Here is a 22,820-nt window from a genome sequence, read left to right on the forward strand (position 1 = left end):
AAATATAATAATATGCAAGTATGAAAGGCAAGTATGAGGGTCGTGGTGGCTCAGTGGCTAAGACGTGTCAATTGAAAGATCAGCAGTTTGAATCCCTAGTGCTGCGTAACAGGGTGAGTTCCCGTTACTTGTCCCAGTTTCTGCCAACCTAGCAGTTCGAAAGCAGGTAAAAAATGCAAGTAGAAAAATAGGGACCACCTTTGGTGGGAAGGTAACAGCATTCCGTGCACCTTTGTTGTTTAGTCATGCCATCCACATGACCATGGAGGCGTCTTCAGACAGCGCTGGCTCTTCAGCTTTGAAACGGAGATGAGCACCACCTCCTAGAGTCAGGAATGACTAGCACATATGTGCAAGGGGAACCTTTACCTTTACCTAATAAAGCCTACATTTGGTGATGTGACAACACCATACACATTTTGTCATTGTCACATTGTATTTACAACATATTTGCAGCATCCCAGGGTCATGTGACCTTCCCAACCAAGTCAATGGGGCAAGATGGGTTTACTTAATGACTGTGTGATTCACTTAACAACCACGGGGATTCACTTACCAACCATGGCCAAAAAAAAGTTCATAAAATCAGACACAGGTCCCTTAACACCCACTTGGTTAGCAATGGAAATTCTCCTCCCAACTGTGGTTGTATGTCGAGGACTTATCCATGTGAGAATTAGATAAGATTAGGAACTTACCTCCCCATTAGAAAATGAGGCAGTGCTATCAAAACACATCCCAAACCCATGGCTGCACATCCAAGCCCAATCATGCGTGGCCTGTGAAGTTTTGATCCCAAGTAACTCACAAAAACGATCACCAGTAGGTCACCTGTAGAAATAAACTAGGTGAGGTACAAATAGATTTGTAAAAAAGATGTTGAGACTCTAGTCTAGAAAAAATACAGAGAAGAGCAACGAAGATAATTAGGGCAGGGGTGGGTTTCACTTACCTTTGCTACTGGTTTGCTCATGTGCCACTTCTGTGCATGCACAGAGTATATTTGATGACATCCGGGTGGGTGGGCGGAGCCTCCCGCCACTTCTGCTACCAGTTCACCCAAACCGGGGCGAACCAATAGCAACCCACCACTGGATTAGGGGACTGGAGGCTAAAACATATGAAGAACGGTTGCAGGAACTGGGTATGTCTAGTTTATAGAAAAGAAGGACTGGGGGAGACATGATAACAGTGTTCCAATATCTCAGGGGCTGCCACAAAGAAGAGGGAGTCAACTATTCTCCAAAGGCAGGACAAGAAGCAATGGATGGAAACTAAACAAGGAGAGAAGCAACCGAAAACTAAGGAGAAATTTCCTAACAATGAGAATAATTAACCAGTGGAACAACTTGTCTCCAGAAGTTGTGAATGCTCCAACACTAGTTTTTAAGAAAAGATTGGATAACCATTTGTCTGAAGCAGTGAAGGGTTTCCTGCCTGGGCAGGGGTTGGACTAGAAGACCTCCAAGGTCCCTTCCACCTCTGTTGTTCTATTCTATTCAAACCATTCGACAGGTCCATCTATTTGCCTACCCATTTCGAAGGCTCCATTGATAACTCCAACCAGATAGGCAGGGATGTTGAAACGCCTCTCGATCTGAGTCAGCATGCTGTTTATGTACGCTCCACTCATAGTCTTGGTCAGATAGGCTAAATACAATAATATTAAAAATACCTAGAAGGAAAAGAGGAAAATCAACCGGGAATTAATCACACCAAATTTACTGGAATGCAAAGTGTGGGTTTTTTCCCCATTCAATGGATTTGGGCTGGGAACAATCTCTCTCTCTCTCTCATTCACTTTTTTTTTAAAAATCTATTTTGTAAAGTTTCAAGGAGAGATAAAATACAAAATAATAGAAAGAAGGAAAAATAGGCGGAAAGGGCATGAAAAGGGAGGAAAAAAATAACAGTACAAATAAATAATAAAGTAGCTTCTTACTCTAGATTAAACAAAAGTACAAAAACAACATATAAAATAAACTAATTAGACAATCAAAATAACATTAAAAGTATACAACAAAATAATCTCTTACTCTTCAGTGTAAGCAATAACATAAAAGAATATACAGCATGCATGTCTAATAGTGGCAATAAAAATACACAATACCTCTATAACCATAACAAACCTAATCATCAAATCCTAAAGTCTAAATTTCATTTTTATCTTTCTCAAGCAAGAAGTCCAAAAGTCTTCCAGTACTTGAGGGGCTTTCAGAGAGAAGAACGGGTCAACTTGTTCTCCAAAGCACCTGAGGACAGGACAAGAAGTAACGAATAGAAAATTATCAGGAAGAGAGCCAGGGGTGAAATTTAGCAATTTCTGTCAGGTTGGAGAACTGGTAGCAGAAATTTTGAGTAGTTTGGAGAACCGGCAAATACCCCCTCTGGCTGGCCCCAGAGTGGGGTGGGAATGGGGATTTTGCGGTATCCTTACCCTGGAGTGGAGTGGGAATGGGGATTTTGCAGGATCCTTCCCCTGCCACACCCACCAAGCCACATCACACCCACCAAGCAACGCCCACAGAACTGGTAGTAAAAAAAATTTGAATTCCACCACTGGAGAGATCTAGTCTAGAATAAAGGAGAAATTTCCTGATAGTGAGATCAATTAACCAATTGAACAGATTTCTTCCCATAGTTGAGGGTGTTCCATTACTGGAGGTTTTCAAGAAAAGATTGGACAATATTTGTCAAGGATGGTATAAGGTTTCCTGCCTCGGGCAGGGGATTAGACTAGAGGACTTCCAAGGTCCCATCAAACCATATGATTCTATGGGCTCCAAGTAGACACAAAGCAGGCCGGGCACGCTCTCCTATAGTTGCTGTGAACCTTAAATGAGGAACAACCCCATCAGGGGTGAAATGCTGCTACCGGTTCGCTTTGCTACTGGTTCGCTTCATGTGAACATGTGCTACCGCACAGCACTGAAAAAGGAGGATTAAGAAGCCTTTTCTGGTAAGTAGAACAGCGAGGTGGGGGGAACAGCTGTGCCGCACAATTTAGATTCGCTCAAAAGCAGGAAATCCTACTTTCTAGCAAATCTAAATTGTGCAACACAGCTGATCATCGGAAATACCTGTTTGCCCGAACCGGCAACATTTATCACTACCGATTCAGGCGAACCGATCTGAACTGGTAGCATTTCACCCCTGAACCTCATCCATGCTCTGGCCTTGGGGATCCGAAGGAAAGATGAGTTAGAGCAGGGGTGTCAAACTCAAGGCCCGGGGGGGGGGGGGCAGATCAGGGAGCTTAGATTTGCTCGCAGAGCCGCTCTGGAAACAGGGAAGGACCAGCCCATGATGGCTCTGCCAGTGAAAACACAACTTGGGAGGAACCCATTTGGCCTTTCTGAGCAGTATTTCCCCTGGCAGAGGGTTTCAGGAGGCTGTCGGAGCCAAAAACGGAACTCAGGAGCTCGTTTATATAACATAAAAAATGCAAGTAGCAATTGTTAATTGTTTATAATTATATTAATAATTAATATATTAATTATTAATATGTTTATATATTAATATTTATTTAATATATATTTGTTTTTAATATTTATTTAATATATATTTATTTTTAATATTTATTGAAGAAATATATTAATGTATTTAATTAATATATAATTAATTATTGATAAAAAAACTTTTAAAAAAATAGAAAAATAGGGACCACCTTTAGTGGGAAGGTAACAGCATTCTGTGCGCCTTTGGCGTTGAGTCATGCCGGCCACATGACCATGGAGGCGTTTTCAGACAGCGCTGGCTCTTCGGCTTTGAAATGGAGATGAGCTCCCCTAGAGTCAGGAATGACTAGCCCGTATGTGCGAGGGGAACCTTTGCCTTTACCTTTATGAATGCAATTGCTCCCTTTTTCTGGCTTTTCCAAGTGGTATTCCTGCTCCCTTATGTAACCGTAAGAACAAGCCTGGCTCTATCTGCTGCAAAGGGAGTCACAAAAGTATCAGATTCAATCTGAAATGGTTAGCTTTTAAAAGGCCTGAGTAATTTAAAACAGTTTAGCTTTAATCTCATTTGTTCTGTTTGTAGACTATGGAAACCATCCAGGTTAGCAGGGCATTTTTTCTTCTTCTTCCCTGAGAAATGTTTTTCCAGTGAGACCGATCTATCAGGGCAACCTGGTCTACCCAAATATGGGACAGTGGAGCATACCGTCTCCGCTTTCGCCTTTCAGCCCCAATCCGGGAACCTTCGCAGGCAGTCGCTTCCACAACAAACTATTATTGTGTTAAATTTAAATTTACTGAGAAAGAAATGACAGGAGACTAGTAGAGCTATTCTGTTGTGCCTCGCCCGCCCTCCTCTCCTCAGCCGGGCCCCTCTCATCTCCTGCTATCTGAGTCAGAGTCTGATAATGAAGAGGAGACGGCCTGGCATGCCTCCAGCCCCCAGCCCTGGCACCATGCCCGGACAGAATGTCAGGAATGAGCAAACAAACCTCCCTTCTACAGCATGTGAGCACGAAGCCAGCCACGTGCTAGAATTGCCGGCAGCAGATCAGGAGGACAGAAAGTCACAGTGGACGGACCCTGCTTCTGGAGAATGGAGAGGCGACGTCAGCAAAAGGAAGGGAGGGGCAGGCCTGGATAAGTGCTGAGTCATGGAGCCACACCCCATGGCCTATATAAAAGACCAGCTTGAGTTAAGCAATTTGAGTCAAGCAAAGTCTCATTTGGTTTGCTGAAGTCACACCTTGGATTCCTGCCTGCCCTGAGAACTCTGAAAGAAATTTGGGAAAGCTGCAGAGGCTTCGTGGCCACGCTTGATACAGACTTCCCAGACCCGGCCATCGGAGGGGGAGGGGGACACGACATATTCTTCCCTAAGAGTTATCATGGCTGCCTGGCACCCCAACAATTCTTAACAATTTTGACAATGGACTTTTTGGATAGGCGAAAAGTTGAGCCAAAAAAAATTACATTTTGTTGCGATAGACACACGTGCAAAGATTTCCACACCCTGAACTCCACCTCTTTCACATTGCACCCTCCCCCTGTTCTGTAATGATCTGTGGGGAAGACCTTGGGGGGAAGACAAAGAGATGCTGCCTAAGGAACAGTTAGGTAAGAGACAGCACAGTTTGCAGATGGATAATGGTGAGGAACAAGAAGCCCAGAAGACACCCTCTCTAGTTTCTCAGGGTTTAAAGAAGAGCCTCAGGGGCGCAGTGGTTAGAGTGCAGTACTGCAGGCTACTTCCGCTGATCACCGGCTGCCAGCAGTTTGGCAGATCGAATCTCACCAGGCTTAAGGTTGACTCAGCCTTCCATCCTTCCGAGGTGGGTAAAATGAGGAGCCAGATTATTGGGGGCGATAGGCTGACTCTGTAAACTGCTTAGAGAAGGCTGTAAAGCACTGTAAAGCACTGTGTATATAAGTCTAAGTGCTATTGCTAGAGAAGGAAGAAAGGAAGGAAGGAAGGGAGGGAGGGAGGGAGGGAGGGAGGGAGGAAGGAAGGAAGGAAGGAAGGAAGGAAGGAAGGAAGGAAGGAAGGAAGGAAGGAAGGAAGGAAGGAAGGAAGGAAGAGCCGTGGTGGCACAGAGGTTAGAGTGCAGTACTGTAGGCTACTTCTCCTGCCTGCCGGCTGCCTACAATTTAGCAGTTCAAATCTCACCAGGCTCAAGGTTAACTCAGCCTTCCATCCTCCCAATGTGGGTAAAATGAGGACCCTGATTGTTGGGGGCAATAGGCTGACTCTGTAAACCACTTAAAGAGGGTTGTAAAAGTGCTGTGAAGCGGTATATAAGTCTAAGTGCTATTGCTATTGCTAAAGGAGATGGTGGGTGAATTGTACTTCCACACTTGCAAGGTTGATGTCATCCTCACCATAACGTCATCCTCATCAGGTAGACCAGGCAGGAAATATGACCAGATGAACTACTTTAACTCTACTTTATTGTAACTAAGACTACATTAAATGACTCTTGCAAATCTGAAAGTCTGAAAGCATCAATTTAACTTCTCACGTGGGACTTTTGGCATAAAACCGACCCTTGTATATATTTTAACAGATGTTCAGATTCTCCCAGGAAAGGAATCGGGAGGTTAGTCAAGCCTATAAAGTATTATTCATTTATTGTCAATGGGTTAACCTTGTTTGCCCTTTTGTTCTCATGTTTTTCCTTTTGTTATGCTTCTCTCTTTCTCTTTTTAATTGTTATGTTGATGTTTTAAAAGACGCTTCCTCCTGGGGAGGAAAGCTATGGCAAATCTAGACAGCGTACTAAAAAGCAGAGACATCACCCTGCCAAGAAAAGTGCGTATAGTCAAGGCTACGGTGTTCCCAGTTGCAATGTATGGCTGTGAAAGTTGGACCATAAGAAAGGCTGAGCGCCAAAGAATTGAGGCCTTTGAACTCTGGTGCTGGAGAAGACTCCTGCGAGTCCCTTGGACTGCAAGGCGAACAAACAAGGCAGTCCTAGAGGAGATCAACCCTGACTGCTCTTTAGAAGGCCAGATCCTGAAGATGAAACTGAAATACTTTGGCCACCTAATGAGAAGGAAGGACTCACTGGAGAAGAGCCTAATGCTGGAAAAGATTGAGGGCAAAAGAAGAAGGGGACGACAGAGAACGAGGTGGCTGGATGGAGTCACTGAAGCAGTCGGCGTGAGCTTAAATGGACTCCAGAGGATGGTAGAGGACAGGAAGGCCTGGAGGAACGTTGTCCATGGGGTCGCGATGGGTCGGACATGACCCTACAACTAACAACAACAACAACAATTGATGTTTTTAACCATATTCACTACCCAGAGTGGCCTTGATAAGATGGGCAACCATATATATTGAAATAAACGAATAATACATTTTGTACTGCATCTTGGACAATCATTCTCTGAAAGACTTCCATTGACGTTAATCTAACGTAGTCCTGAATGACATGTATAGAATTCTATGTGTATATGTGTGTGTTTATTTGTAGGGCAAGAAAGTATAAACTCAGCATAATTCAGGACAGTTTATTCCTAAAATCTGTTTCTTCTTTGTGCTATTATTTTCCAGAACAGCCTAGTTTTGTTTTTGTTTTTTTAAAAAAGTTTTTCTATCCACTCTTCCATGTCAACTCAGCTTTTATACACACAGCTTCCTAAAGTCAATCTCAGATAAGACCTGAGCAAATTAAAAAAAAAAAAAATCTGATTAAAACTCTGCAGCCTGCATTTACTACTAACCTTTCAATAGCGGAATTATCTACTCTAGGGTTGGAATCTCCTCTTTGCTGCATAGGTCTAGACCAGGGGTGTCAAACTGAAGTCCCGCGGGGTGCTTAGATCTGGCCCGCAGAGAAACAGCAAAGGACCGGCCCATGGTGCCTCTGCCAGCGAAAATTGCCTCCTGCCGGCCTCTGTCAGTGCCCACCCCCGGCCCCATTTTCGCTGGCAGAGGGCTAGCAAAACAAACTAAAAATAAAACAAAAGGAGAAATGTTTCCCCTTTTGCATTTGAGCATCCAAGAAGGGACACGAAAAGAAAAAGGGAAAAAGGAAAGGCAAGCAAAAAGAAGGGAAGATGGGAAAAGAGCAAGGAATGAAAAAGAAGGAAAGGTGAAGAAGAAATGAAGAGGAAGAGGAAGGAAAAAGAAGAAAAGAAAGGAAGGAAGGAAGGAAGGAAGGAAGGAAGGAAGGAAGGAAGGAAGGAAGGAAGGAAGGAAGGAAGGAAGGAAGGAAGGAAGGAAGGAAGGAAGGACATTATAATAAGAGGGAGGGAGGGTCTGAGGGAAGTCCCGCCTTAGCACTTGGCCACCACAGGTGCCCCCAAACACGAATGATGTTGAGCTGGCCACGCCTCCACAGCCACGGCCCTCCCCCGAGGTCAAACACAACCCTGATGCGGCCTTCAATGAAATCGAGTTCGAGACTTGTGGACTTCAACTCCCAGAATCCCTCAGCCAACAAAGCTGGCTGAGGAACTCTGGGAGTTGAAGTCCGCAAGTCTTAAAGGGACCAAGGTTGGAGATCCCTGGTCTAGACCAATGTTTTTCAACCGTGTCAACTTTTAGATGTGTGTGGACTTCAACTCCCAGAATCCCTCAGCTGCCTACTTAATTCAGGCACACATTAACGTAGCTTCCAGAGTAAAGGTCCAGTTTAAAGTCCATTGGCACTAGCAAAAACTTGTTAGTTCACAAACCCTGTGCTTATATAATGGATAAAGCAAAGAGGGCAACTGACTTTTTCAACCCTTCGCTTTTTATCCAATTGGAACAATTACAACTGGTGGTAAAAGTATTTGGGCGAAGCAACAGATTAGACTCAACATACTGTATGAAACACTCTCTTCCAACTTTACATCTGGGTTCGGTCAAAGTATCAAACCAAACTTAGGGCAAGAGTCCCCCGTTATGATATTTACCTTACGTGGGATGCTCAAACTAATAAACCATATTATTTCTTCACCTGCTGGCCACATCACCAAAGGCAGCTAACTACTCTGAACTACAAATTATTTAAACCAGGAGTGTCAAACTCAAGGCCTGGGGGCCAGATCCGGCCCACAGGGTGCTTAGATCTAGCCAGTGGTAGGATTCAAATAATTTAACAACCGGTTCTCTGCCCTAATAATTTCTTCCAACAACCAGTTTACCAAACTGCTCAGAAAGTTAACAACCGGTTCTCCCAAAGTGGTGCGAACTGGCTGAATCCCACCACTGGATCTAGCCCTTGGGACTGCACTGGAAACAGTGAAGGACTGGCCCATGGTGCCTTTGCCAGCTAAAATAGAGCTTGGGAGGGCTGATGTGGCCCTTTGAGGCTCCATTTTCACTGGCAGTGGATTGGAGGAGGCCATTGTAGCCGAAAATGTAGCTCAGGAGCCCCTTTTCACTGGCAGAGAGCTCAGACCACCACAGACGCTCCCCGACACGAGTGATGTCATGCTGGCCACGCGTACCCTGGCCACACACACCCTGCCCCCCCCCCCAGATCAAACACAACCCTGATGTGGCCCTCAATGAAATCGAGTTTGACATCCCTGCTGTAGAATAACAATTTTTGCCAAATGGATTTTCCCAAGCAATCTATGTACAAGCCAGGGGTGAAATCCAGCAGGTTCTGACAGGTTCTGGAGAACGGGCAGCGGAAATTTTGAGCAGTTCAGAGAACCAGCAAATACCACTTCTAGCTGGCCACAGAGAGGGGTGGGAATGGAGATATTGCAATATCCTTCCCCCAGGAGTGGGGACGGAATGGGGATTTTGCAGTATCCTTCCTCTGGAGTGGGGTGGGAATGGAGATTTTGCAATATCCTTCTCCCAGGAGTGGGGAGGGAATGGGGATTGTGCAGTATCCTTCCCCTGGAATGGGGTGGGAATGGAGATTTTGCAATATCCTTCCCCCAGGAGTGGGGAGGGAATGGGGATTGTGCAGTATCCTTCCCCTGGAATGGGGTGGGAATGGAGATTTTGCAATATCCTTCCCCCAGGAGTGGGGACGGAATGGGGATTTGGCAGTATCCTTCCTCTGGAGTGGGGTGGGAATGGAGATTTTGCAATATCCTTCCCCCAGGAGTGGGGAGGGAATGGGGATTTTGCAGTATCCTTCTCCTGGAGTGGGGTGGTAATGGAGATTTTGCAATATCCTTCCCCTGCCACGCCCACCAAGCCTCACCCACAGAGCCAGTAGTAAAAGAATTTGGATTTCACCACTGGTACAAGCATATGTATGAAATAAGTTTTATATTGATATGGGAATAATAAGATGCTGATACCTTCAGTTTGGACAGGGAACAAGCAGACATTAACTTCTTAGAGCCCGTCATGTCGCTTTTCTGATCAGGTGGGATGTCGTCTTTGTAGTTATTTGCCTCAGTCTTGCTGACCGTCTTGAAGAAGGGAGACAGAGAAACAAGCATGGATGACATAATCAAACAAGTGTTCAAAACTAGTGAGAGAGAGGTAGATATTTGGGAGAGAGAAGCTGAAGACACCATTAGACTCAAATGGAAGTGTTAAGATACAGAGGTTAAATTTCCAGTTTTCTACAGGAGGTTTCTACTGAAACTGCTGACTCTAAGTATCAGAATAGAGTTAGAAATAGATCTTAAGCCCCTTTGAAAAGTTTCAAATATGGAGAGACGGTTGATTTAAATGCAAGCATTCTAAATACAGATAGGGATAGATATTTTATTTATTGAATCTTAGGTCCTGACTCAAACTCTATATAGTCCTTGGAAACCAAACTTCAACCTTAGATACAATCCCTTAAGGTCTGCAGCATTTTTTTCCCTACTCCAATGTAGTACAGGATAGCTTTATTGATTAGGCAATTGATCGTATCAAAAAAACAGTACATTTCAGCAGCAATAAAATACCATAAAATAAGGTAGGGTGAAGTAAGATGAGATAAAATAGAGGACGATAAAAATAGAATGAAAGATAAAAGAGTGAGATAAAATAAAATAAATAATAAAATAAAATAAAATAAAATAATAAAATAATAAAATAAAATAAAATGCAAAAGCATCAGACAATTACCGAAATACAAATCAGTGCATGTTTAATTGAATGCATTCTTTTTCCGTGGTGGCACAGTGGTCACAAGGCAGTATTGCAGGCTAATTCTATTCACTGCCAGGAGTTTGATCCTCACTGGCTCAAACCTTTCATTCTTCTGAGATCAGTAAATTGAGGACTCAGATTTGTGGGGGTGGGGGCAATATACTGACTGTGGGAGTGGTGTTGTGGCCTAGAGGTGAAGCTCTCGCCTCATAATCAGGAGGCTGTGAGTTCGATCCTAGGTAGAGGAAGATATTTCTCCCTCTGGGCGCTCTGAGAATATATCAGCTGAACAAAACTCCGCATTGGTGACAAGAAGGGCATCCGGCCATTAAAACATTCCTCGACTTACAACCACAACTGAGCCCAAAATTTCTGTTGCTACGTCAGACAGTTAAGTGAGTTTTGCAACCTTTTCCACCACCGTTGTTAAGTGAATCACTGCAGTTGTTAAGTTAGTAACATGGTTGTTAAGTGAACTGGGGCTTCCCCACTGACTTTGCTTGTCAGAAGGTCGCAAAAGGGGATTTTTTATTTATTTATTTATTTATTTAATCATATTTATATACCGCCCTATCTCCCGAAGGACTCAGGGCGGTTCACAGGCACTTAAAAAACACATAAATACAATATAAAAACAGTTTAAAAACTTATTCTAAAAGCCCGTTAATTAAAATATAAGAATAAAACCCAATTAAAACCATAAATTTAAAATCTAGCTCAGTCCTGCACAATTAAATAAGTATGTTTTAAGCCCGCGGCGGAAGGTCCGAAGGTCCGGAAGCTGACGAAGTCCGGGGGGTAGATTGTTCCAGAGGGTGGGAGCCCCCACAGAGAAGGCCCTTCCCCTGGGCGTCGCCAGACGACATTGCCTCGCTGACGGCACCCTGAGGAGACCCTCTCTATGAGAGCGCACGGGTCGGTGAGAGGTATTCGGTAGCAGTAGGCGGTCCCGTAAATAACTCCAATGCCATGGAGCCCTTTAAAGGTGGTCACCAAAACCTTGAAGCGCACCCGGAAGGCCACAGGTAGCCAGTGCAGTCTGCGCAGGATGGGTGTTATGCGGGAGCCACGAGGGGCTCCATCTATCACCCATGCAGCCGCATTCTGGACTAACTGTAGCCTCCGGATGCCCTTCAAGGGGAGCCCCATGTAGAGAGCATTGCAGTAATCCAGGCGAGACGTCACGAGTGCGTGAGTGACCGTGCATAGGGCATCTCGGTCCAGAAAGGGGCGCAACTGGCGTACCAGGCGAACCTGGTAGAACGCTCTCCTGGAGACGGCCGTCAAATGATCTTCTAAAGACAGCCGTTCATCCAGGAGGACGCCTAAGTTGCGGACCCTCTCCATCGGGGCCAATGACTCGCCACCGATGGTCAGCCGCGGATTTAGCTGACTGTACCGGGATGCCGGCATCCACAGCCACTCTGTCTTGGCGGGATTGAGCTTGAGCCTGTTTCTCCCCATCCAGACCCGTACGGCCTCCAGACACCGGGACAGCACTTCGATAGCTTCGTTGGGGTGGTCCGGTGTAGAAAAGTACAGCTGGGTGTCATCCGCATACAGCTGGTACTTCACACCGAAACCACTGATGATCTCACCAGGCGGCTTCATGTAGATGTTAAACAGTAGGGGCGAGAGGATCGACCCCTGCGGCACCCCACAAGTGAGGCGCCTCGGGGCCGACCTCTGCCCCCCTGTCAACACCGACTGCGACCAGTCAGAGAGATAGGAGGAGAACCACCGATAAACGGTGCCTCCCACTCCCAATCCCTCCAACCGGCGCAGCAGGATACCATGGTCGATGGTATCGAAAGCCGCTGAGAGGTCTAATAGGACCAGGGCAGAGGAACAACCCCTATCCCTGGCCCTCCAGAGATCATCCACCAACGCGACCAAAGCCGTCTCCGTGCTGTAACCGGGCCGGAAACCGGACTGGAACGGGTCTAGATAGACAGTTTCATCCAGGTGCAAGGGAAACTGATATGCCACCATACTCTCTACAACCTTCGCCGCGAAGCGAAGGTTGGAGACCGGACGATAATTACCTAAAACAGCTGGGTCCAGGGAAGGCTTCTTAAGGAGGGGCCTCACCACCGCCTCTTTCAAGGCGGCCGGGAAGACGCCCTCCACCAAAGAAGCGGTTGTAATCGCCTGGAGCCAGCCTCGTGTCACCTCCTGAGTGGCCAGCACCAGCCAGGATAATAACTTGACCTCAATAGACTGCAACCGTCATAAGTATGAATCAGTTCTGCGTTTTGATCACGTGACTGCGGGAATGCTGCAATGGTCATAACTGTGAAAAACGATCATAAGTCACTTTTTCAGCACCGTTGTAACTTCAAATGGTTACTAAACAAACTGTTATAAGTCAAGGACTAACAGTGTCTATAGCAGGGGTCTCCAACCTTGGCCACTTTAAGACTTGTGGACTTCAACTCCCAGAATTCCTCAGCTTTGCTGGCTGAAGAATTCTGGGAGTTGAAGTCCACAAGTCTTAAAGTGGCCAAGGTTGGAGACCCCTGGTCGATAGAATGAGAGACTCAGCTGGTGGCAATAAAGGCCATTATGGGAAGCTAAGCAAGGTTAGGCCTGGTTAATATGAGGATGGGAAAACATGTGGAAATCCCATGTCTGCAAGATACAGCCTAGAACAGGTTGCATCAGGGTTGTGTTTGACCTTGGGGGGCTGGGGTGAGCGTGGCCATGGTGGGTGTGAGCTTGAGGTCACTTCTGTCGGAGAGCCCTGTGGTGGCCCGAGTGCTCTGCCAGCAAAAACAGGCTCCCGAGCTCCGTTTTCAGCTGCAACGGCCCCCTGCAGCCCTCTGCCAGTGAAGATGGCGCTCAGGGTGGGGCACATGAGGCCTTCACAAGCTCCGTTTTTGCTGGCAGAGGGGCCATCACAGCCATCACAGCTGAAAAGGGAGCCTGGGAGGGTCGCACACAGCCCTCTCGAGCTCCATTATTGCTGGCAGAAGCACCGCGGGCTGGTCCTTCATTGTTTCCAGGGCAGGCCTATGAGCCAGATTTAAACACTCTGTGGGCCAGTTCCAGCCCCCGGGCCTTGAGTTTGACACCCCTGGCCTAGAAGAAAAATCTCCAATTGTTGGGGATTGGAGTGATCCCAAGCAGCTTATATGTAGTCCTCAATTTATGACCTCAGTTGGGACCAAGACTTGTCTGAAGCCAGCTGGGGAGTTAACTGTTGTAAATATACCTGCTGGTTGCCAGTGTCCAAATTTTGATCATGTGACTGTGGGGATGCTGCAATAGTCATAAAGGTGACAATGGTTCTTAAGTCAATTTTTTTGAGTTACATTGTAACTTTGGTTACACACATGGTTGTAAGTCGAGGGTTAAACTCCACCATCACATTAAGGTGACAGTATCCTGGAGAATTCTTAAAGTGCAAAAGAACCGAAAACAGTAAGTCAGAATAAAATGGAATATCTTGGACATATCATATCCCGCACTGCAAAATGTTGTTGTAGATCAGGGGTGTCAAATTCTATTTCATTGAAGGGCCGTATCAGGGTTGTGTTTGACCTCAGGGGGCCAGGGGGCATGTAGCCAGCTCGATGTCACTTATTAAGGCTCTGTTTTCAGCCGCAATGGCCTCCTGCAGCCCTCTGCCAGTGAAAATGGAGCTTTGGGAGGCCGCACGCAGCCCACCCGGGCTCCGTTTTCAGATGGATGGCCTCCTGCAGCCCTCTGCCAGTGAAAACGAAGCTAGGGATGGCCTCCTCAAGCTCTCTTTTGCTGGCAGAGGCACCATGGGCCAGTCCTTCACTCTTTCCAGGGTGGACCGACAGGCCAGATCTAAGCACCCGTGGGCTAGTTTTGTGATCTGCCAGCAGCCTGTGGAGCTGGCAACGGAGTTGGACAGCGATGAGGCTGAGGAAGAGCATGGGCTAGTCCTGGAGGCTGGGGAAGGCCCGGATGAGGGCTCTGCGTCAGAGGCTGAGGTGGGGCCAGTGCCATCGGGGAGTGAGGTGTGGACTCCAGAGCTTCCAGAGACTGACAGTAGTGAGGCAGAGGAACAGGAGGAGCCTGTTCCTAATGCATGCATGAGAAGAGCTGCCAGGAGGCAAGAGCAGCTCAAGCAAAGAGGACAACTCGGGAGTAGGGCCAAAAGATGATTGGCCCCTTCCATAAGGCTTAAAAGACCAGCAACGGCATTTGGGTTTTGCCGGAAAACAACGTTGATAGCTTCGTCTTCTTGCATTTATTTTGTACCGGTGTCTACTGAACTTTTGCCAAGAAAGGCCTTTGGCAGTTTGCCTAATTGGACCAAGGTTGATGATAGGACTGGGGAATTGTGTTGGGAGGAATTTGCTTTAATTTAGTTGAACTACGCTGAGAATGAAGTAATTCTCAGCTGTTCGAATAAAGTTTGTTTGTTTTACACTGACTGAGTTTCCTACTACCTACTGGGGCCTGGGTCACAACAGCTGGATCCGGCCCCCAGGCCTTAAGTGTGACACCCCTGTTGTAGATCCTCCTTGTAGGAACCTAATTCAAATACTTGATCACATTTGGGCAAGATCAGAGTTATAATAGCGCGATCAGACAAAGACAGAAGTGGGATTGAACGGATAAATTTATTGGCAAAACACTAGGTAAATGTTCCCATCTGGAGTAGCAGCGTCTTATTTCTTTCTAATATACAAGAAGTAACCATTTACTCCTACGGAGGAAACCTCGGGTGCTGCACTTGGTTCATAACATTGGAAAAATGAACCTATCCCCCATCTCTGTTTGTCAATGAAATTTCCCAGTAGTGTACGTTCTGTCTCCCGCCTTCTCCACTGCTTGAATACCTGGGTTCAAATCCACCCTGCCCACTGAATTCCCTTTAAGCTTGTTATGTTTTTCTCAGCCCAGCCTACCTCCCGGGACAGCTATTGTAGGAAAGTAGCTATGAACATCTCTTGAGTGAAAGAAAGGATAGACGAGCCAATGTACAAATCCAGGCATCAAATCAGTGAATCAACTTGTGCATTTATTTAGGATTTATCTAGCCTCTCCCTAGCACCAGGGCTCAGGGCAGCATGAAAACAAGCAAACATCGAGCAGTTAATTCCCACCACCGCTGAATAAAAACAACCCTTGCAAAACAAGACAAAGGAGCCTTTTGTAAAATTTATAGAATGCTTTTCGAATTGGACATCGTCTAAATTTGACCCACAGGGATGCTATCATTCATCTTGATGTCAGTTCCCATTTCAAACCAGGATTAGATATTATAAATCCTCTTTATCTGAAATGTCAGAAACAAGGAAGGCAGTCCCACCTTTGGGTCAAGGGGTATCAGACCTGCAATTGAGTCCATGCTCATCTCTGTACCTAAACCTTCCTTATCCACTAAACATTTATAAAAAGCAACAGGTTTTTTTTCCTCCCTCCTAAATTTCTGCGGCAGTTCAAATCAAGGTTCCTTTCTGACAGCCTTTGCAGCCTACTATTGTTTTAAATACTTGACCCATTCATTCAAAAAAGCCCATGAACTATGAATATACTACACTCTGAGTTTTGACAGCATATATTTTCCTGCTTGTAAATTACCCTAAGATCAAGGGTATTAACTTTTTGCCTCTTCTTTTTTTTTTAATTAAACAAATTTCAGCTTCCAGGCTTTGTGGTTGGTAAACTTCACTTCTCCTCCTCCTGCAAAATGCCTGAGTAAGTATTCACTTTCAATATTTTTACCGTATGGATTTAGCACCCTCAAAATAATAAAAAGGCCTGCTTCCAGCTTTCCTCTCTTGAATTTCTACCTACCTCTGTCGTAGCCATACCCCTGGCGATCCTGTTTGAGGCAAATCACAGGCTCTCTTATCCCAACTTTTATGCACTTTGGAATTTCTTCTGGAAAAAAAGGAGGACTGGAGTAGCGAACAAAAACTTTTCGGCAGTAAGTAAACCGAGAGTCAAAAGAACAGCCTTGGAAAGTACATTTTTGTTTGTAGACGTCTGTGAAACTTTTGTTTTGCTCTACAGTAGGTATTTGACTTGAGCCAAAAAGAATAACCCAGAAAACAAAAGGATCTAAGACGTGGACATACTGCACAACTGTGTTGGAATTTCCTTTTGGCACATTCATACAACAAACCGGGCTTAGTCAATTAGCTGGAATATCACCCACCTTGGTGCTATCATTTGCCTTGATCTCCGTTTCCATTTCAGACCAAAATTAGATGATATGTAGATTATACGGTATATAATCTGTATGCTTCCTTCTCTTTCTCCTTCTCCTCTTTCCTTGTCTCCTTCTCTTCCTCTTCTCCTTCTCCTTCTTTTCCTCCTCCTCCTCCTCCTCTTCTTCTTCTCTTCCTTCTTCTTCTCCTTCTCCTTCTCTGTTAAGGACTGTGTCTCTAATCCCCAAACAATTTTAATCCACCCAGGTCTTTTATTACCTTCAGGTCTGGCAAGAACATTGCCATTAACCCCTGAAGAGATATTCTTCTGTTCACTAAGGGTAAAAGAAAGGACCCGGAAAAATATGTGTTGCTCATAGGGGCTTCTGAGGTACAGCTCTCAGGTGTTCGCTGTCTCTTAGGATGCATCCCCAACTACATTAAAAGCAAAGTTCTCCATTGAATTGAGCTCCGTTCGTGGTGATTTCATGTACGCAGCCGAGTAGTTTTCCTGACAACATGGAAATGGTTTGCCAGTTTTCTGACTTCCGAAATGTTCGTCCAACTTCCCAGTCTAGCTTACAACCTCGGAATTCCACAGATTGTTTCATATCTAAGGCCAAGGCTACTAAGCTTCCAAGATCAGCTCTGATCACCTACAGTAGGTGCTATGGATGTAAGACTGCAGTCTTTATTTGTATATTTGGCGGACATCTGAAGGTACCTTTTCATCCAATTATGGATAGGATTTCATTTAGAGTCAAATGTAAGCAACTTAAAAAATACAACAGAACTTTGAAATTTAGGGCATTGGCACACGTCTTTGGAATTGGCTTTTGGGTGGTTTTGTTCTTTGTCAGAGTTATTTGTTGCTAGAACTGGCTGCCCTGTTCTGTTTTTAATCTACCAGATAAAGAAATAGCAGTTGATTCATTAGAGGCCAGAATAATCGCCAATATCAGCTCTCATCTTCCTTTTGGAATTTAATTAGGGCTTCCCCTTGATTCCAAAGACATAAGAAACACTGAAGAGTAATAGTTTGGAATCTTTTGGAAGAAAGAAAGTCCCGCCTTAGCCATGAAAGCTAATTGGGCAATCTTAACATAACATAACATAACATAACATAACATAACATAACATAACATAACATAACATAACATAACATAACATAACATAACATAACATAACATAACATAACATAACATAACAACAGAGTTGGAAGGGACCTTGGAGGCCTTCTAGTCCAACCCCCTGCCTAGGCAGGAAACCCTACACCATCTCAGTCAGATGGTTATCCAACATTTTCTTAAAAATTTCCAGTGTTGGAGCATTCACAACTTCTGCAGGCAAGTCGTTCCACTTATTAATTGTTCTAACTGTCAGGAAATTTCTCCTTAGTACTAAGTTGCTTCTTTCTTTGATCAGTTTCCACCCATTGCTTCTTGTTCTACCCTCAGGTGCTTTGGAGAACAGCCCGACTCCCTCTTCTTTGTGGCAACCCCTGAGATATTGGAACACAGCTATCATGTCTCCCCTAGTCCTTCTTTTTATTAAACTAGACATACCCAGTTCCTGCAACCGTTCTTCATATGTTTTAGCCTCCAGTCCCCTAATCATCTTTGTTGCTCTTCTCTGCACTCTTTCTAGAGTCTCAACATCTTTTTTACATCGTGGCGACCAAAACTGGATGCAATATTCCAAGTGTGGCCTTACCAAGGCATTATAAAGTGGTATTAATACTTCACGTGATCTTGATTCTATCCCTCTGTTTATGCAGCCCAGAACTGTGTTGGCTTTTTTAACAGCTGCTGCACACTGCTGGCTCATATCTAAATGGTTATCCACTAGGACTCCAAGATCCCTCTCACAGGTACTACTATTGAGCAAGGTACCACATATACGGTACTGGTGCATTTTGTTTTTTTATCCTAAATGTAGAACCTTACTTTTTTCACTGTTGAATTTCATTTTGTTAGATAGCGCCCAATGTTCAAGTCTGTCAAGATCTTTCTGTAACTTGAGCCTATCTTCTGGAGTGTTGGCTATTCCTGCCAGCTTGGTGTCATCTGCAAATTTGATGAGTTCCCCATCTATCCCCTCGTCCAAGTCATTGATGAAGATGTTGAAGAGTATTGGGCCTAAAACTGAGCCTTGGGGTACTCCACTGCATACTTCCCTCCATGTGGATGTAGTTCCGTTGAGGACTACACGTTGAGTGCGGTTGGTCAGCCAGTTACGAATCCATCTGGTGGTGGTGCTGTCTAACCCACATTTTTCTACTTTATCTAGTAGTAGATTATGGTCTACTTTATCAAATGCTTTACTGAAGTCCAAGTAAATTATATCGACAGCATTCCTCTGGTCTACTAATTTTGTCATTTTGTCAAATATTTGAATGCGATAAGATTAGTCTGGCATGATCTGTTTTTGACAAACCCATGTTGGCTTTTGGTTATTACTTTGTTTGCTTCTAGGTGTTCGGTGATTCATTGCTTGATTATCTTTTCCAGAATCTTCCCCGGTATTGAGGTCAGGCTGATAGGTCTGTAGTTTCCTGGATCTGTTTTTTTTCCTTTTTTGAAGATGGGAACTACATCAGCTCTTTTCCAGTCCTCTGGCAGCTCCCTTGTGCTCCAGGATCTTTGAAAGATATAGTTCAGTGGTTCTGAGATCACGTCTGCCAGTTCCTTCAGAACCTTGGGGTATAATCCATCTGGTCCTGGTGATTTGAACTCGTCTAGGGTAGACAGGTGTTCACTTACCATTTTCTTCCCTATTTTAACTTGAGTTTCTAATCTGTTTTTTGTAGTGCTGTTTTTGATAGGTTAGATTGTTTTTTCCTTTTGTGTAAAGACAGATGCAAAATATGAGTTAAGTAGATCTGCTTTCTCCCTGTTGCTTGTCATCTTCTTGCCACTTTCTCCCAGCAATGGGCCAATTGTTTCCTTGACTTTTTTCTTGTTTTTAACATGTTGGAAGAAGCTTTTTTTTATTTTTACTTTTGTCGCTAGCCTTTGTTCATTGTGAGCCTTAGCTTTCCTCACTTCATCTTTACAGGCTCGGGCTATTTGCTGATATTCTGCCTTAGTTATTTGCCCCTCTTTCCACTTTTTATATTTGTCCTTTTTGTCTTTCAATTTGTCAGATAGTTCTTTATGCATCCATGCTGGTTTCTTTTGAGATCTATTATTTTTCTTCTTCATTGGTATTGTGTTAGACTGTGCTTTTATAATCTCACTTTTCAAAATTTCCCAAGCTTCTTGAGTTGTTTTCCCCCTGAGGATTCTCATCCATTGAATCCTTCTCAAGCTCTCTCTAAGTTTATTGAAATTAGCTCTCTTAAAGTCCAAGACTCTAGTTTGACTTTGTTCTACTACTTGTATTTGCTTAATGTCGAATTCCAATATTGCGTGGTCACTTGCCCCCAAGGTTCCTGTAGCTTCAACACCTTCTATCATTTCATCTCTGTTAGTGAGAATTAAGTCCAGTATGGCTGATCCCCTTGTCGCCTTCTCTATTTTTTGGGAAACAAAGTTGTCTGCTAGGTTTGTTAGGAACCTGTTGGATCTTCCACTAGTTTGTTTCCCAGTTGATGTCAGGGTAGTTAAAATCCCCCATTACTACTGTGATGTGCTTCCTACATACCTTAGTTAGCTGACTAGCAAAAAGTTCATCTACTTCCTCTGTTTGGTTGGGTGGCCTATAGTATAGACCTATGGCAATATCGTTTATCTTGGGCCAATCAGCAGAAGACTGTGAATTCTAGTCCTGCCTTTGGCATGAAAACTGGTGAGGTGACTTTGGGCCAATCAGCAGGAGACTGTGAGCTCTAATCCCACTTTAGGCATGAAAGCCAACTGGATGACCTTGAGCCAATCACAAAGAGACTGTGAGTTCTAGCCCTGCTTTAGGCATGAAAGCCAGCTGGATGGCTTTGGGCCAGTCCTTCTCTCTTAGCCCAGCCCACCTCACAGGGTTGTTGTTCTGGGGAAAAAAGGAGGAGGAAGATGTGTTGGATATGTTTGCCATCTTGAGCTCTTTGTGAAAAGGACAAAGGCAGGAAATAGATAGGTAGGTAGGTAGATAGATAGAAAGAGAGAGAGAGAGAGAGATGATGGATGGATGGATGGATGGATGGATGGATGGATGGATGGATGGATGGTAGATAGATAGATAGATAGACAGACAGACAGACCGACCCACTGACCTACCTACAAGGATAGTAAAATCCTAGAAACATGAAAGTGTATTTCCAAGGATCAAGTGCTCAAGATCCAGGGGCAAAAGAAATCCACGCAGAATATTTGAAGTCATCCTGGCAAGAATTGGAATCCACAGCCTCTGTTTTATCGCAGAGGGAGTGATCACCCTTTCTCTGCAAATACTAGTATTATTTGTTTTTCTTCATGAAAGAAAAAACCTCTTCAGTAGATTAACCCAGATAATTACAGCTCCCATAGCATCCAGCCAAAATGCCCAACCAGCACTGAAATAGAACACCAAATACAAGTTGGGTGGAAACGACCTCGTAGATGACCCTCATTCTGCCAAGGACCTATGAGTACTCATCTGAAACGATCTAAGCCCCAGAGCTCACTGTAAAAGCATTGCCAAAAAGGCATTAAGAATTGTTAACCACATTTTGCGAAGCTTCTTCTTCGGTAACATTGCTAACTAGGGTATACAAAACCTTTGCCAGACCAATTCTCGAATACAGCTCATCTGCCTGGAATCCACACTGTATATCGGACATTAATACGATTGAGCGGGTCCAGAGGTATTTCGCGAGAAGAGTCCTCCACTTCTCTACTCACAATAGAATCCCTTATGCCACCAGGCTTGAAATCTTGGGCTTGGACAATCTGGAACTGCGCCACCTGTGGTCTGATCTAAGAATAGTACACAAAATTGTCTGCTACAACATCTTACCTGTCAACGGCTTCTTCAGCTTCAACCTCAATAATACACGGGCAAATAATCGATGCAAACTCAAGGTAAACCACTCCAAACTCGATTGCAGAAAATACGACTTCAGCAACAGATAGAATGGTCAATGCCCACAATGCTGTATCCGACTCCATTGTTACATCCTCAAACCCTCACAGCTTCAGTCTTAAACTGCCTACCGTGGACCTCACCCCATTCCTAAGAGGTCTGTAAAAGGGGGCGTGCATAAGTGCACCAGTGTGCCTACCGTCCCTGTCCTACTGTCCCCAATTATTACATGTTTGACAAACAAACAAATAAATAAATAAATAAAGCCAATTCAGTAAAATTTTACAAGAAGAGTTCTCCACTCCTCTGAATACAACAAAATACCTTATGCCACCAGACTTGAAATCCTGGGTTTAGAAAATTTAGAACTACGCCGTCTTCGACATGTCCTGAGTTTAACTCATAGAATCATCTGTTACAATGTCCTTCCTGTCGAAGACTACTTCAGCTTCAATTGCAACAATAGATTTAAGCACACAATAGATTTATGCTTAATGTTAACCGCTCCAATCTTGATTGCAGAAAATATGACTTCAGTAACAGAGTTGTTAATGCTTGGAATACACTACCTGACTCTGTGGTCTCTTCCCAAAATCCCAAAAGCTTCAACCAAAAACTGTCTACTATTGACCTCACCCCATTCCTAAGAGGTCTGTAAGGGGCGTGCATAAGAGCACAAGCATGCCTACCGTTCCTGTCCTATTGTTTCCTTTCGATATATCCAATTAATATATATATGCTTATATATTGTATAGTTATTTCATGCTTATGCTTATATATTCTGTGTGACAAAATAAATAAATAAAATAAAAAAATAAAAATAAAATAAAGTAACTGTTTTGCTAAATTTAATAAGAGTATGCTAGACATAAAAGGGAATTCACCTTTGAAGATCTGTTCCATTCTAAAAATGCAAATCATTTTCCAAAACTGTTGAGCTTAATGGCATTCCAATCACAGGTAAAAGAAGGATCTAACCTGCTCATGATACACCCAGCAACAGTTTGAAAATGAACTTCGCCAATCAAAACACAAATGATATACCCAGGATACAACATCTTATACAAATGAGGACCCAGATTGTTTGGGGCCATAGGCTGACTCTGTAGTCTTAGAGAGGGCTGTAAAGCTTTGTGAAGCGGTATGTAAGTCTAATTGCTATTTGCTATGAAGCTTCTTGGAAAATGT

At 44.2% G+C, this 22,820-nt stretch overlaps 1 protein-coding gene and 1 long non-coding RNA gene across 3 annotated transcripts in view; one reads left to right on the forward strand and one right to left on the reverse strand.

Annotated features, from left to right (window-relative positions):
* Window positions 1-16,487, reverse strand: part of LOC131202410 (solute carrier organic anion transporter family member 1A2-like) — a 39,484-nt gene extending 22,997 nt beyond the window's left edge. Inside the window, exons 1-4 of the mRNA XM_058191358.1 lie at window positions 16,282-16,487; window positions 9,714-9,827; window positions 1,534-1,675; window positions 699-831 (exon numbers count right to left, since the gene is read on the reverse strand). Of these exons, the coding sequence (XP_058047341.1) occupies window positions 699-831; window positions 1,534-1,675; window positions 9,714-9,827; window positions 16,282-16,296 (404 nt within the window). The 5' untranslated portion in view covers window positions 16,297-16,487. The remainder of the gene's footprint in view (window positions 1-698; window positions 832-1,533; window positions 1,676-9,713; window positions 9,828-16,281) is intronic.
* LOC131202411 (uncharacterized) overlaps window positions 1-22,317 on the forward strand; it is a 38,257-nt gene extending 15,940 nt beyond the window's left edge. For both annotated transcript variants that reach the window (XR_009156146.1, XR_009156147.1), the window contains 2 exons: window positions 16,127-16,182; window positions 21,475-22,317. This is a non-coding gene — a long non-coding RNA (uncharacterized LOC131202411). The remainder of the gene's footprint in view (window positions 1-16,126; window positions 16,183-21,474) is intronic.
* The last annotated feature ends 503 nt before the right edge of the window (window positions 22,318-22,820 follow it).

Source organism: Ahaetulla prasina, chromosome 7 (assembly GCF_028640845.1).
Source record: "Ahaetulla prasina isolate Xishuangbanna chromosome 7, ASM2864084v1, whole genome shotgun sequence".
Taxonomy (NCBI): Eukaryota; Metazoa; Chordata; class Lepidosauria; order Squamata; family Colubridae; genus Ahaetulla; species Ahaetulla prasina.